General features: G+C 45.4%; 1 protein-coding gene across 1 annotated transcript in view; it reads right to left on the bottom strand.

The window, feature by feature from the left end:
• EDC4 (enhancer of mRNA decapping 4) overlaps nt 1-15132 on the bottom strand; it is a 777931-nt gene that overhangs the window by 185599 nt on the left and 577200 nt on the right. The window contains exon 23 of the mRNA XM_085639493.1: nt 9166-9321. Coding sequence (XP_085495619.1) covers nt 9166-9321 — 156 coding nt within the window. The remainder of the gene's footprint in view (nt 1-9165; nt 9322-15132) is intronic.

The following is a 15132-nucleotide window of genomic DNA, read 5'->3' as shown; positions in this document are numbered from 1 at the left end:
AGGCTATAGCCTTTGAGGTGTCTATAGTGGCACCGAGGTATTGCTTTGTGTGAGACGGTATCAAGTGGGACTTTTGGTGATTCACCGTAAAGCCTAGCTGATGGAGTAGTTGTATGGTAGTGTTTGTATTTTGTACACACTGATGGTAGGACGCGGCTTTTATGAGCCAGTCGTCCAGGTAGGGGAAGACGTGAATGTTTTGTCTTCGGAGGTGTGCTACCACTACTACCAGGCATTTGGTAAACACCCGTGGTGCGGTTGTGACCCCGAAGGGGAGAACCTTGAACTGATAATGTTGGCCGTCTACCACAAATCGGAGGTACTTTCTGTGAGCAGGGTGTATTGGGATATTAAAGTATGCGTCTTTCAGGTTCAGTGTAGTGAGAAAGTCGCCCTGACGGAGGAGTGGGAGAACTTGCCGAAGAGTTACCATATGAAAATGGTCTGAATGGATGTATGCATTTAGAGGCCGGAGGTCTAGAATGGGCCGTAGGGTCTCGTCTTTCTTCGGTATGAGAAAGTACAGAGAGTAGACCCCTAGATTTTGCTGATCGACGGGTACCTGCTCTATCGCGTGTTTTTGCAGGAGGGAGAGTACCTCTTGTTTCAGAAGTGTGGTATATTCTTGTGACATCGCACGGTGTCTGGGTGGATATTTGGGGGGTAGAAGTTAATTCGAGACAGTACCCTGACCGAATAATTTGGGTTACCCATTTGTCTGATGTTATGGCCTACCAGGTTTGAAGGAAGTCTTGTAGTCTGCCCCCGACCGGAGTGGAATGGTCTGGGGGGAGCGGGGGAAAGTCATTGTGTGGGCGGTGTGGCAGAACGGGCGGTGTTGGTTTTGCCCCTGCCTTTATTATCGTTTCCCCGATATCCACCTCTTTGGTAGCCCTTTGAGAAGGTATTTTGAGGAGGGGACTTGTAGGAAGTGGAGGCGTTATCGGAAGAGTAACCTCTGCCAGAGCCTCGAAAGGAGGAACGGCGAAAGGAGCGTCTAGGGGTTTGTGATTGCAGGGCTCCCATAGACTTCGCCGTATCTGTATCCTTCTTCATCTTTTCCAGGGCTTCGTCTACTTTTGGGCCAAATAAGTATTGTTGGTCAAAAGGGTGGTTTAATATAGATGCTTGGACCTCTGGTTTAAAGCCTGAAATTCTGAGCCAGGCGTGACGGCGAAGCAGGACACTGGTGTTTATAGCTCTGGACGCCGTGTCTGCTGCGTCAAGTGCACATTTAATAGAGGTGTTGGTAATAATCTTTCCCTCTTGTATTAGCTCATGAGCTTTATTTTTATATTTGTCTGGGAGATGCTGCACGAGAGCCTCCAGCTCATCATAGAGCGCTCTATCGTACCTTGCTAGCAGCACCTGCGTGTTGGCGATGCGCCACATTTTGGCAGCTTGCGAGGCAGTGCGTTTGCCTGACGCATCTAAAAGCTTGGACTCCTTATCAGGTGGTGGGGCCTCACCAGATGACAGAGTTGGAGCGCTTCCTAGCTGTGGAAACCACTAGTGAGTCTAGGGGCGCAGGTCCTTTAATATATACAGGATCCGTGGGGGCTGCCTTGTACTTCTTTTCTATTCTGGGGGTTTAAGACCCTAGCTCTAACGGGGTCTTTGAAAACCTCAGTGGCATGCTTGGTCACCCCTTTAAGCATGGGCAATATAGCGGTGGATTTATCTGCTATGTCAAATGTGTCAAGTAGGAAGTCTTCCTCAACTGGATCACTGTGTAATTCCACCCCATGGTAATGTGCCGCCCGTTGTAAGAGGTGGTGGAACCCCAGGGAGTCCTCTGGTGGAGACGGCCTGGATGGATAGAGATCATCCTGAGGCACATCTGGGACATCGGGATTGTGATAATCCTCCCATGGGTCAGGTGTTCCAGGAGGAGTGGGGTCCTGCGGGGCATCTGTGGGATCATAGAATGGATCTCCGTGGTCATCAGGGTCTGGAGACGGGGTTGGAGACCGATGAGGCAAGGGTGGAGAAGGTGGGGGCGGAGATGGAGGGGTGGAGGAGGGGGAGGAGGTGGAGGAGGAAGAGGGGGAGGTGGAGGTGGTGGGGAGGGTACTCTGAACGGGGATGTGGCAGAGTCCTTCCGTTTTAGTGGTGGAGGAGGAGCTGGCTTGTCCAAAAGTCTTTTCGTGGAAGACAAAATTAAATGTCCTGTCCTGGGATCCTTAGTTAAAGTCTTTTGAAGAGGATCCGGTGTGAAAAGCTCCTCCGGCACCGATTCCTCCATCGGTGCCGATGTTTTCGGAACCGAAGACTTAGTCGGTTTATCCGCGCCGTGCTTTCTCGGGGTGTCCGATTTTTTGGTCGGCGCCGAGGCAGGCTTCGACACGGAAGCGTCGGTGCCGAGGGATTTGTGTTTGGTCGGCACCGAGAAGCCAGGTTTCGACACCGATGGCTTCGGAACGGAACTTGTTTTCTTCGGCGCCGAAGGATGTTTGTCGGCGCCGCTAGGAGGCTGGCTCGAGCCCGAGCCGCCAGGAGACTTGTGATGCTTTTTCACCGGGCCCGAAGGTGGGGTGATGGAAGCAGTATGCTTGGTTTTCCCTAGGCCCGGAGGCGAAGGGGTAACCGGAGTCTCTTTCGGTATGGGCGCGGGAGGGGGAGGGGGTAGAGTACTCATGACCCTCTGCGCCGGTGTGATTTCCTCCACGTCGGAGTCGTCGGCCTCGGAAGCGCTGACGACATCTTCCTCCGGCTCGGTGTGCAGCTGTCCCGACGCTCCGGTGTCTTCTCCGAAGATGTCAGGTGGAGCCGAGGTCGATGAGTGCGCCATGGTGCGTCGAGCTCGTCGATCCCGAATAGTCTTTTTCGATCGAAAAGACTTGCGGGCGGGGCAGTCTCGGGCCTCGTGTTCGGAGAGAGGCAGAGGTTGCACAGCTGATGGAGGTCGGTTTGGGGAAATTTAGACCCACATTTTGGGCACTTCTTGAAGGGAGTCCTTTCCATCGGCCGAGACCGGAGTCGAGGTAGACCCGAAGGCCGCTGCCGATGTCTGGAATCGAGGAAGTGCCGAAGAGAGAGATGAAGAAGTCGATTCCGTCTAAAGAATCTCGATGGACGAGGATTTTTCGTCGAAGGTCGAACTGGAAACGTTCGAAGCCGAAGCACGAAGTATTACATCCGAGCCCGATGGCGGAAAAAAACAATCTGAGGATGGAGCAGAAGCCCATGCGCAGTACGGACCGAAGGAGGAGTCACCGAACTCGTGACTTCCAAAGACTGTCCAAGAAGAAAAACAAACTGCAAACATCCGGGCCCAACACCAGATGGCGATCTATGCAAAAGTGTATAATCTGCAGCTCATATGCCTCGAACATTGGTATCCCCGACCTCCGAATAAGTGGGGTGACCACTGCGAACAATTTTGTCAACACCAAAGAGCAACTGGTGAAGTCCAACTGGAGCACAGGAAACTGAAAATACTCTTAGACCACCTTGAACCGCAAGGACTACAGGACAGGTATATGGAAATATGAGTCCTGCAGGTCCAAAGCCACCATCCAGTCACCCAGATCCAGGGCAGCCAGAATCTGGGCAAGTGTGAGCATTCAGATTTTGTCATTCCTTATGAAGACATTCAGAAGGCAAGGATCACAGATGGGTCAAAAGTCTCCACCCTTCAGCAAGAGCAAATAGGGAGACTAACACCCCATACACATTTCTGAATCCAGAACTCTCTTCATGACTCCTCTTGAAAGTAAAATTTACACCTACTATATTAGAATAGAAGGTGCTCCTCCAAGAACCGGTCTGATTTGGAGGGAGATACGATTGTGCAGAATTAAACAATAGGGCAAACCGTGCTAAACGATCTGGAGATGCCATTTGTCGGATATTATAGATAACCACCCTGAAAATAAGCATTGCATCTGCCTCCCACAGGGTGGTTGTGTGCCACTAAAGTTCAAAATACATTGACTTGGAAGTTGTAGATACAGGGGAGGTGGACTGGGAGGATTGATACCCAGAATGACCTGCGTGCTGCCTGCCAGATCCACATCCTCTGCCACGAAAGGACTGAGGTGCCTGCCGAGAGGGCTGAGGAGAGTGGCCCTGCCTTTATCTCATACACCTAGGGCACCCTAGGAATTATCCTGAATTGGTGAAAAAACTGTTTGATAGACTCAGAAACTGTGGTGTAGTCCTATTTCCCTTACGCACTCGAGGGCTGACACAGCTTTGTCGCAGAACAGACTCGAGCCATTGAAAGGCTTTAAATAAGGGAGGGCAGTATGTCTCCTGAAAAACCTAGGATTCTCATACACACATGGTGATGGAGCAGCACACACTAGTGCCAAAAGCCCGTCACAGACAATCCGCAGTATCAAGGCCTGCATGAATCATGTATCTTGCTGAATCCTGACTATCTTGAATGGATCGATCGAAGACTGCCCAAAGTTCTTTAGGAACTGCGGGAAAGATCTTGCTCGACTGCATAAATAAACAGCATTGGCTGACCTTAACGTCAGTCTTTGAAGATGGTGTGGGCCAGCAAGAATAGCCAAAATACTTCCATCAGGACAGGGGTGATGTGAAAATATTTTTTCAGGTGTAGGATGCCTTTATAAGTTGCCAGTGCGGAGTCTGGTAGGCCATAGAGCAAGGTGTTTCCAACTCTGAGAAAAGTCATGTGTATAGAACCAAAACAGTATCCAACTGTGGAACAATCTTAAATTCTCACTCAAACTTAAAACTACCTGCGATCTAAAGTAGTGATGGCTGGGCTCCTCAGAAAATGTGTCAATGTAAGGACCACCCCCTATTTCCACCTGGAGGAGTCACAGGACAAACCAAGAAACTGAACCTTGGTTTACACTAATAGCTTGGTTTTCATTGCAACCACATGTCAGTACCAACAGAACGAAGTGCTGATGAATCCAAACCAGATGAAAAACCAGTACTGACAATGGTGCCAGAAGCAAGTTCAAAGACACAGACAGCACTGAGGGCGAACCTTCCAGCGGTGACACGACTGGACGATCCTGTCAATCATGAGGTCCCAATGACATGCCAAAAGGTTTCAGAAGCGTGCCAGCATGGCCTCTCAAAAAGCTTTTGCTGATGGAGCCAGGAACTAGGAATGAAATGGTTACTTACCTGTAGGAGTAGTTTTGCACTTGAAGATTTTTCTGGATTCACATGCTATGCATTACTCCGCCATATAGGGGTTGGGTCTAGTGGTTGTAGGGCATTGATGGAACAGAGTTTCTAACAGCTATGATGTCATTCTGCAGAGTTAGCGAACTGCAGGCACTCACCATACATGCAAATACAGAAGGACAGAATAGTCATGAGGACCAACCCACACTTCCTTCCTCCACATAAACCAACCTAATCAGATACTGCATTTTTTGCTCAAGAGGAAAGAGCATCTCACACACTGGACGTCCGCAGGGCGATAATTATATGGAAAGAACAAAGTCCATCAGGAAGGGAAAGCAACTCTGCATCATTTGCAAACAACAACAAAGGAGAACTGGTTACCAAGCACAACATCGCAAGGTGGATAACCCAGAATATTCAAATATGCCCCAGGAAAGCTGCCATTCAGCTAGAGACTAAACAAAGAGAACATTCAACAAGAAAGAAGGGAGCTACAATAGCCTTCCTGGTCAATCTTCTGATTAACGACAGATGCATAGCAACTACATGGTCATCAGTTTACACATTCACAAAACACTACTGCATTGATGACAGGTGAACAGGGAGGCACAAGTGGGACAAAGAATACTGAAGCATCTGCTTACAATCTCAACCTCCTCGCCAGCCCAGCTACCACAATGAAGAAACCGTTATTAAGTCAATGCACAGAATGTGAATCCAGAAAAGATTCAAAATGAAATGGTTACTTACCAATAGCAGTAGTTTTGCAGCTTGAAGAATTTTCTAAATTCACATGCGACCCATCCGTCTCCCAGGAAAAGAGTAGAGACAGGTAAACATGGGACAGGGTAGAAATAAAGGAAACCCAAGGGAAATTAAATAGACAAACAATTGCCAAAAAAGAACCTGAAGTTGACGACCATACATGGAGTTTTCCAGGGAGGGCACCAGACTTCAGGAGAGGCTGGATCAAGACCCAAATAGTGAGGACCATCGACGCACAACAAGTGAAAAAAAGAAAAAGGGGGAAAGGACTTGGATGCAAGAGTTGAGTTCAAGAACCAACCACTAGATGGTGGAATAATTCACAGCATCCAAAAAAGATTCACGCTGCAAAACGTGGGGTGCATCCGAACGAAGTAGGCACAGACTCCTGTGTGGAACAGGAGCGAGGCCTGGAAACACAATGATGCCCTTGTGCATACTCTAGAGAGTAAGTGTGCTTGGAATGGGCAGAGGCCCTCGTGGACTTCTCATATTTCTTCTATGACTTACTCGTAGACTTCGCCTGCAAAAAAGATCTGCCAGTAGAACAACTCAGGAGATGGTCTGTACTCTCGACTTCGAGCAGAAATGGCATGGAGCCTTTCGGTGCTCGCAACATAGAGATTTGCTTTGCAATTTCGGATGACTTTTGGATTCATCTGGGCCTCAGTTTTCACATGCCTTGGAGTAGTGCATCAAACTCTGGTATCAGAGGCATACTTTACAGGGATCTCACACAGACATCTATTTGTGGCATTCCTTACAAGGTTAAACACTATTGTTTTAGGGAGTGATATGTCCCTTGCATACTAGAAAATTAGTAGAGAAACTCTTCACAGAGTGAAGGAGGAGCGGAGCACCACATCCATGTCTGAAGGCATGGAAAGAAAGGAACTAACATCAACATACATGGCCAGTGCTTATATGCGGCTCCGTTCGTCACCTTCAAAGTGAAATGACATTGAGTCACTTAGCACAACCTACAGGTTTGCAGCAGCACTGCCTTTGTGTTTTCTAGCACAAGTCTGGCTCCTTGAGGAATTCACTAGGTAGGGAATCTGCAGTTAGAAGTAGTCATGAGAAGCCAAAGGTTTTGATATCTGGATTGAAAATCAATAAAACAAGCATGTGGTTCATCTGGATGAAGACAACAGAATGTGCCATGACCTATAACAAAGTAGGTATTTGGTTAGACCACCAAGATAGTCGTTCCCATTATCAGCAATTGTTAAGTGCAAAGTGATCACACTTACCGTGTTTTTCTCTGAAGGCTTTATGCAAATCTTATAACTCCAACTATATATCCAATAATAAAGGCCATTATTGTCAAACGGATGCCTGTACTGATTTATGGATATGTAGCCTTCATATTAGGCTTTTAGAATGGCTTGCGCTTGTTGCACTGCTCTTTTTTTTAATTTTTTTTTTTAACTACCATCAGGTATATCCCAGTTCAAAATTTTTCCATGGGATGGCGTTAACAGAAAATCCCTGTACATAAATTCACAATTTATTAAACTGAACTTCAAATTAGAAAGCATTGAACTTGAGATGTCAAATTTCCTTATATGGAGAGCTGCAAAGTGTCGCAAGCAGTGTTAAAACAATTTGTGGTCCAATTTTTGTAAGTAATTCCGGTCTGTTATAATTCCAATATTTAGAGAGTCTCCCAATTTTTTTTTAAATGGACAAAGTATGACTCTCAATCAAATACCAAGGCCAGAGGCACTTCTTTTAAATAGCAAGTCAATAGGCATATTAAATCGCTGTGGTGAGAGAAACTAAACAATGGCTAACAGCAAGGAGACTCCAGCGCCTTGCTGTTAACTGATTTTCTTTTGGACCTGTGCCCACAACTTATGATCTTGAAACTTTGGGCTTTTGCACAGACTTAAGGGCTCCTATTCAACTCTTTCGTCCTGAAGATGGTCCGGAAGAGACCAAAACGTTTTTTTTTTTTGTAAATTTTTTTTTAACACAATTTAGATAAAAACATCACATGTAGTCTAGGCGCAGTGTCTGAGATTAGGCTGAATGGTTGTTCTAAAAAAAATGCAATGCCTATTCTCGGAAACACTCATGGAAATACTTTACAACCTTGCTGTGCAACAAATGTCAATGTGACTCTACAATAAAATTGCATTCATCTTTTGCATATTTGTCATTTTTCTATTGAAAAAACATAATTGAAAAAAAATTGCTAGTTATTTTGATTTATAAATGGTATTGGGGTTCAAAGACTATACATTTTCATTAGTGTATGAAAATATTTTTATCTGAACCCAGCATGGAGTATGTCTCTATTATCTCATATTGTTTTGCTTTTGATTGATTCGTTTGATTGGATCTATTTGACCAATCATCCAATGTATGTTTTAAAGATATGCTGAAAACAATTCCATCAGGAGGTTTTGTGTGGGTCTTGTTTGCATTATTGTAGAAATTCCTTCATATTGGTTTGCTTCGACTTCCGTTAGAGGAATTTTGGAGGCCTTCGGCCCATGAGCAAATGGGATAGGTTAATACCGCTTGGGTGGGGTGCACAGATAAGTTCTGACTCGGATTGTAGGCCTCTGCCCACCTATCATGAATGAGCACATGTAATATTTAACACTCCTGTTCTGCCATCATGGCGTTTGTACTGAGAGGAGGCAGTTTCTCTCATTTGAAAGGTTCTGATCTCTTGACTGTGAGACAGGTAACAATTTTAGATGTAACATTCAAAATGCTGTTTTCTGTTGAAAAATCATACAAGTAACAAGATTTAAAGGTGTTTTGCATTATCTATGCAAACTTGGAGTTAAGGTCATGCAATGTTTCAATGCGACTTGATTTTATTTTCTATTTTCTGTGTGGTTTCCAAAAAATTCTCCACTGGCAATATTTTAATTGAGAGCATAACCACTGCATGTTGATTATGCTGATCAATGTTTGTGTAACAATAAGCATTATACAAATCAAGAATAATAGCATGCTTTTTACTTTCTCTATAATTGGGCAATAGCTGAATGGTTACTTTGGTATTTTAATAAATATGTTCTTAAGGTTAGTGTTTATTAATAGTGCCCTTATTTTAGTGGAGTTATTGTAGTACAATGGCTACAACATATGTGAGCAATTGTACTATTACTTTAATGTAGTTGATTTTTACCTGAACAATTTTTGATGTCTTTGTTCTAATGTTGTTTATTACCAGTAACAAGGTTACTACTACATTTATTTCAAATTGCACAGTAACAAGTGAACATTTATAGGCAGAACCACTTCTCAAGCACTTACACTGTGAAACATTTTTTTTCATCTCCTCCCGTAGAGTCTTGTCCAGCCGACTGCTCAGAGTTCCAGACAGCTGCTGCGACAGCTGTTGCAAGAGATGTTCTTGCAGCTGGCCGTTCCTCTGTTGCCCATCTGTCAGGATTCGGTCTAATCGTCTCTCTAAGCAGTCCAAATGTTAAGTAATACAACCACTTTGAATACAGATTTACACTGTTACATCAACTTCCCTGAGAGACATTTTCATTTGCACTACTGTGGGTCAGTCACAGTAAATATTAGAAGATGCCAACTACTGCTAACATGATTCCACAAATGTAAGTGCCTTAGTCATCACATTGGAGTAGTGTTATTTCACAAACAGCAGTGTTTTGCAAACACACATGGAGTATATACACATGCATACATACAAAACTAGATTGTCGACGAGTAACGTAGTAACATGACTGAGTGCATACAGTGTACGTCTTAGTTTAGTCTCCACTTATATTGCTTGTAAATCGATGTAAGCTACGATCTCATGTGATGTTATGAGCAGTAAAATGCGGAAGGTGTTACATGTATATATTGCTACCTTAACAGCCGAAGTGTGTGACAGTGGTGAAGAGGGTGGATGTGCGAGTGTATTTGGGTGGATAAGGGTTGTGCACAACTAGTAAATGATAAACTGCTGGGCAGTGGATTAAAACTCAAAGATCTTTAGCAGGGAGAATCTATCAACTAATATGTTCTTATTCAAGTGTCTCAGATCAAAGCAGAGCCCAACCCTCCAATTGGGTCGCTTAAGCATAAGTGAGAGGGAAATTGATTTTGATTACGGTACAGGCTTTAATAACCCAGCAGACTATAATCTTATTAACTTTACCTCTGATCACCACCGAAACATTTCTGACCTTGTGTATAAACAGTTTAGCATAATCTTTTAACTCAATCCTATTGGTAAAACACTTTGAACCTCCCAATATTCCCAGAAATTCCTTAGGAAATTCTCTCATTCCTATAAACAGTAACTTCACTCTCTCATGCACACCATCTGTTCAGATCTGTTAGGATCCAGTAGGATGTCTAGAGCTCCTTAATTTAGCGATCCTAAGATGGATGGGTAGCTTTTCTGCTATGTACAATGTCCCTTTGGATTGTCCATTTTTAAATTCAAAACCCAAACCCCTTTGTCTACACATTTAAACAGCCACTTAACTGAAACTTTCTAGTTTAATATCTGGTGGTTCCAAATCTTCATCTGTCCTCACATTATAACTTTTCCTTCCATCTACATCTATAAAACGTGTTTTGAGTGTCTTTGGCACTACACATTCCCCTGATTTCTTCATATGTGGTTTCAACACAGTAGCCTCATAACTTATTCTCTCCGTTCTCTGGCATAGTTTCTTTATTCATTTTTACCTTCTCCGTTATCTCCTTATTTACGCTATTGAGAACAATTGCCAATACTTATTTCAAACCTGACTCGATATTCACCCACAGCCTGTCCAGTATATTGTGGTTATTTGAATACAGAACAATTAAATCTTCATAAACGTATCATGGCGGGTTTCAAAGTGACATGCAATAGCTAACGTCTTTAAAGTCGACATATAGCACCCTAATCCTTCTGATTGTTTGCTTTGGAAAAACCTTCAGTAGTCTACAGCTCCATAAACTGTAGGTGAATAATTTGATAAAAAGTTACCTATTGTATGAATATATATAGCCCCTTGCCCTGGAGATCTTTGTTATTTTCCATTTGATTACATACAGCCAAACCACCAAGACCCAGACAATGCAAAAGGATAATTCTCTTTTTCTGGTGTCCTGTCCGCTTCTTCAAATGTTAAAATATAGTTCACAAAGTATGTCCCTATTCCTGCCCCTTTATTATAGGTTCCTGTAAGGGAAAAAAGCCTGAAGTGTGGTAGAGTTAGATTGAAAACCCCAAGATTTCCACATGGGTATATATTGAGATGAGAACTGTCAGTAAAATGCGTTATTGAAAAAAAACAATAAATCTCTGGTTAATAAAGAAGCTCACCTCCAAAACCATTACAATCAGAGTTGAAGCTTCTGGTACAATTAAATCTATCAATGTACGTATTTAGAGGAAATCTAGTTAACAAAATAGTGGCATCTGGTCAAATGTGTGACCCAGCGCTGTGCTGTCTAATCAGTGTTATCATAGAATCAGACACATTTTAAGGCATGGGGAAAGTGGGCAATTGTCCAAAGCCAACAACTTTCTGGGGGCCCATGTAAAGTGAACTTTCTATTGCACTAGTTTCTATTTCTCTTTCTTATGCTTTAACATGTAAGTTAATATTGTTCAGTAGAACGAGTTACTTACGTTTGGTAACAATGTATCTGGTAGAGACATAGTCTAGCCGCAGATTCCTTAACTTAGAATATCCCCAGGCGTCAGACTGGATCCGGAATATCTTTCGCAGCAGCACCTCTGCGCGCTAACGTCAGTTTTCGTCTAAGAAACGTTTCCGCATCAGAACGCTGAGACATCACCAAAAAACTGTGAGAATATGGGAACAGTGTGCAAAAATGATGAAAAAATAGGAAGAAATTTACAGATGAGACAGAGCAGTGCTCTGAAAAGCCACCCCGCAAGAGCGAAGGCCAATCAACATAAAAGGGAGACAAGGATTTGGAAAAACAGCCTGGCAGAAGACAGAAAGTCCGCATCCAGAAAGTAAAACAGTGAAGGAGAACAAGTCTGGAACACCAGATTAAGGAGAGGTCACCACAAGGTGCCACCAGAAAAAGATGTCGCAACCCCAATAAAGGACCCATAAATGTACAGAGCCAAGAGATCTGAAGTACAAGGCCGCAGGGGTGGCAAAGACCACAAGGTAATGGAGTAGGGGAAAGTGGGATGGTGGAAAAAGCATGAATAGATTTCACACCGTACAATCCAGGCCGAGGGCTGGAAAGAACACTTGATCTGCCAACGTACCGCCCAATCTTGAGAATGGGTGGAATGGAGCAGAGAAACAAAACGAAGCAGTCTGTGTCGGAGTGAGAGAATATCACTTTGTAAAAGGGCAAGCCACCCAAAGGGAGGCGAGTATAGAAAGCTCCAACCTGAAAAGGTCCTCGCACAACAGGGAGGACGTCAAGGAATCTGCGGCTAGACTATGTCTCTACCGGATACAACATTACCGAAGGTAAGTAATTCGTTCATCTGATAGAGACGTCTAGCCACAGATTCCTTAACTTAGAATAGATACCAAAGCCATACCCATGGAGGAGGCGGGTCTGCGACTGAACCCCACCAAGTTCCCAAGGGAACTTAGTCGTCCATAAGGCGACTTAACAGCACCGTCAACCTTTGGAACGAACCACAATGAGGACAGTAATGATAGCGCAGTTAACCACCAGACCATGAAGCTCTAAAGAGAGTGGAAACAATGGGAGGCAAAGGCACCAGAAGCCGCCAAGAATAGCACGAAAACCCCATTGTGTATACCGGGTTGAGAGAAGGAAAGCACAGAGCCAGAATGCCCGTGGCGAAGTGAGAGTTCATAACTTACGAAAAAGGAGAGGAACCAACTCAGGGTTTGAGGGATCCACAGGATCCGAGGTGGTGAGAGAAAGCAAAAGCAATTACCAGTCGACCAAGCAGAACAGTGGAAAAAAGCAGTGTGGAACCTGCAAAGGTACGTGGGGCAGCAGTGGTAAGACGCTGACCCCTACCCAGCAAGTGCCAGCATGGAGAGAAAACCATATACTAGATATGCTGGAGTAAAAAGGAAGGTCATGACTTCGCAGGAAGTGGAGTTGAGCCGATGGTTTGAGAGATCCGTCGGATGCAGCGTGCCTACTTCAGCAAAGCCTCGAGAGACGGTAACTAGCATGACAGAGACATCGCACACCGGCCCAATATGTACAACAGCGAAAAGGAGCCCTGTTGAAACCGGTACCAGCAAGACACAAGTGACAGTCGTGGCAGGATGCCAATACACGGCTGGAAGGTTCCGGCAGTACGAAAGCACAAGACACGCCAGGACCTAGGCGGTCCGTCACAACATGTGAAAGGGCCAACGACAAGCAGTCGAGCGTCAAACAAAAGCGAAGACCGAAAGGTACCTAAGCATACTGTGTGGACGCTGGAACCACACGAAGTGAGCAAGAACCTCCTGTAGGGTAGCGTGAGCAGCTCAGAGGCGCACAACAGCAAGAAGGCAACGGCCCAAAAGGGCACCGAGCAAGCTGGACACCACATAAGAGCTGGTGGTAGAAGCAGACCGGGCCAGGGACCCCGGATACCGCATGAATGAAATAGCCTGCAGGGATCCGCCGGGTAAGAACACAGAGCAGAGACCAAGCAGGAAGAAAAAACACAGAAAAAGAAGCGTGACACAACAAGAGTCCAGGGTACACTAAAATTACCCGCAGACATGTGAAAACTGGATAGGACAATATCCAGGGCAGTAAGCAACATATGCCTCTTGCCTGGGAGGAACAACGGTCCCCTGCAAGGCAGAGTAGGAGAAAGAGCCAGGCACAACAGTGGGAAAAAGTGAGTACGAATGTAAAGGCCGCGGACCCCAAGGAGCGAGTATTCCAAGGAAAACACGCCCCTTTGAGTGCACAGTATGAACCCAAGAAAAAACGTGGAAACACTTGTACGGAAACAGCTGGGATAGGGACACTGCTGTAGGAGAAGCAGCCAGAAAGAGGCCATGACCACGCATAGCAGAGAACATATGCTAATCCACTACCATGGAGGACAAACCTAGAAGGGGCTGTACGTCCAAGTTGTACCAATAAGAACAATAATAAGCAGGCTGCACAGCGGCAAATAGTGTGTCATATGTGAAAGAACTGCGACAACAAGGTGTCTCACCAGGTGTGCGAGATAGACACCACATGGCACGGTTCCGATGCACCACAGACAGACCAACCCAAATGCGTAACAGAGCAAAGCTATACAAGGATCACTGTAGGAAGAGACAAGTGACTCCCAGCAGGATGTCCGCTCGAAGATTCCATAGGAGCGTACCAAGGAAAAGGTAGAACCTAATGCCAGCAAATACCCCACACAGGGTAAGGCTAATCCCCAGAAGGGGCGTCCTCTTGGGCTAAGCACACAGTCAGAGTGCTGAAAAAAACAAGAGAATCAGCCAAACGGCTGTACTGAACGAACATAGAGATGGCTAACCAGCCATGAACACTAACCGGTCACTATATCAAACTGTGCATTAGGATATGCGCCGTAAAATAATGCAGAGAATATGGCACCAAGATTTATTTCAGCCCGGACAAAAGACGGGAGACCGCCGAATCCGTGCGGCGGTCAAAAAGTTCCACTCCATTGAACGACAGATCCCTGAGGGCATCCCAAATATGATCTAGGAAGCGACTGACGCGCAGCCAAGCATGGCGGCGTAAAGCCACAGCGCGAGCAAGGAGCCGTCCTATAGAGTCAGTTACATCAAATGAAGACCTATGGGAGAATTGTGCCATGCTTCTGCCATGCAGCAGAAGACGAAGCAATTTTGTCCGTGGCCCTTCTGGAATAGCAGGGAGAAGGTAAGCAACTGAGTCCCAAAGAGCGGAGGATGCACGCGCAAACACACAGGCCGTATTTAAAGCCTGGATGCTTGCGCTGGCAGAGGCGAAAAGCCGACGACCACAATCCTCCAGCCACCTCGACTCCCTGGTGCGAGGTAACATGGCAAAGAGGGTGAAGACTGTAAATTAAAAGCCGCCTGAACAACTAGGCCCTGAGCTGTTGGGTGAAGAGACAAACAAAGAGGATCACCTGCAGCAGGGCGGTGCCTATGAGCAATAGCCCGATCAACAGGGTCACCAGAAGAGGGTCTTGACCATGTGCCACGCAGGATGTCAAGCAGAGAGTTCTCGAAGGGCAGCAAAGGTTCTACTTCATCAGGCTTCAAATGGAGCAGATCCAATAAATAATCAGAAAGTAAGGCAACACAGGAGGATGAAAGCAGAGTACAGCAGCCG

Source organism: Triturus cristatus, chromosome 12 (assembly GCF_964204655.1).
Source record: "Triturus cristatus chromosome 12, aTriCri1.1, whole genome shotgun sequence".
NCBI classification, from domain to species: domain Eukaryota; kingdom Metazoa; phylum Chordata; class Amphibia; order Caudata; family Salamandridae; genus Triturus; species Triturus cristatus.
The sequence above is the reverse complement of the archived record's forward strand: the minus strand, read 5'-3'. Positions and strand labels throughout refer to the sequence as shown.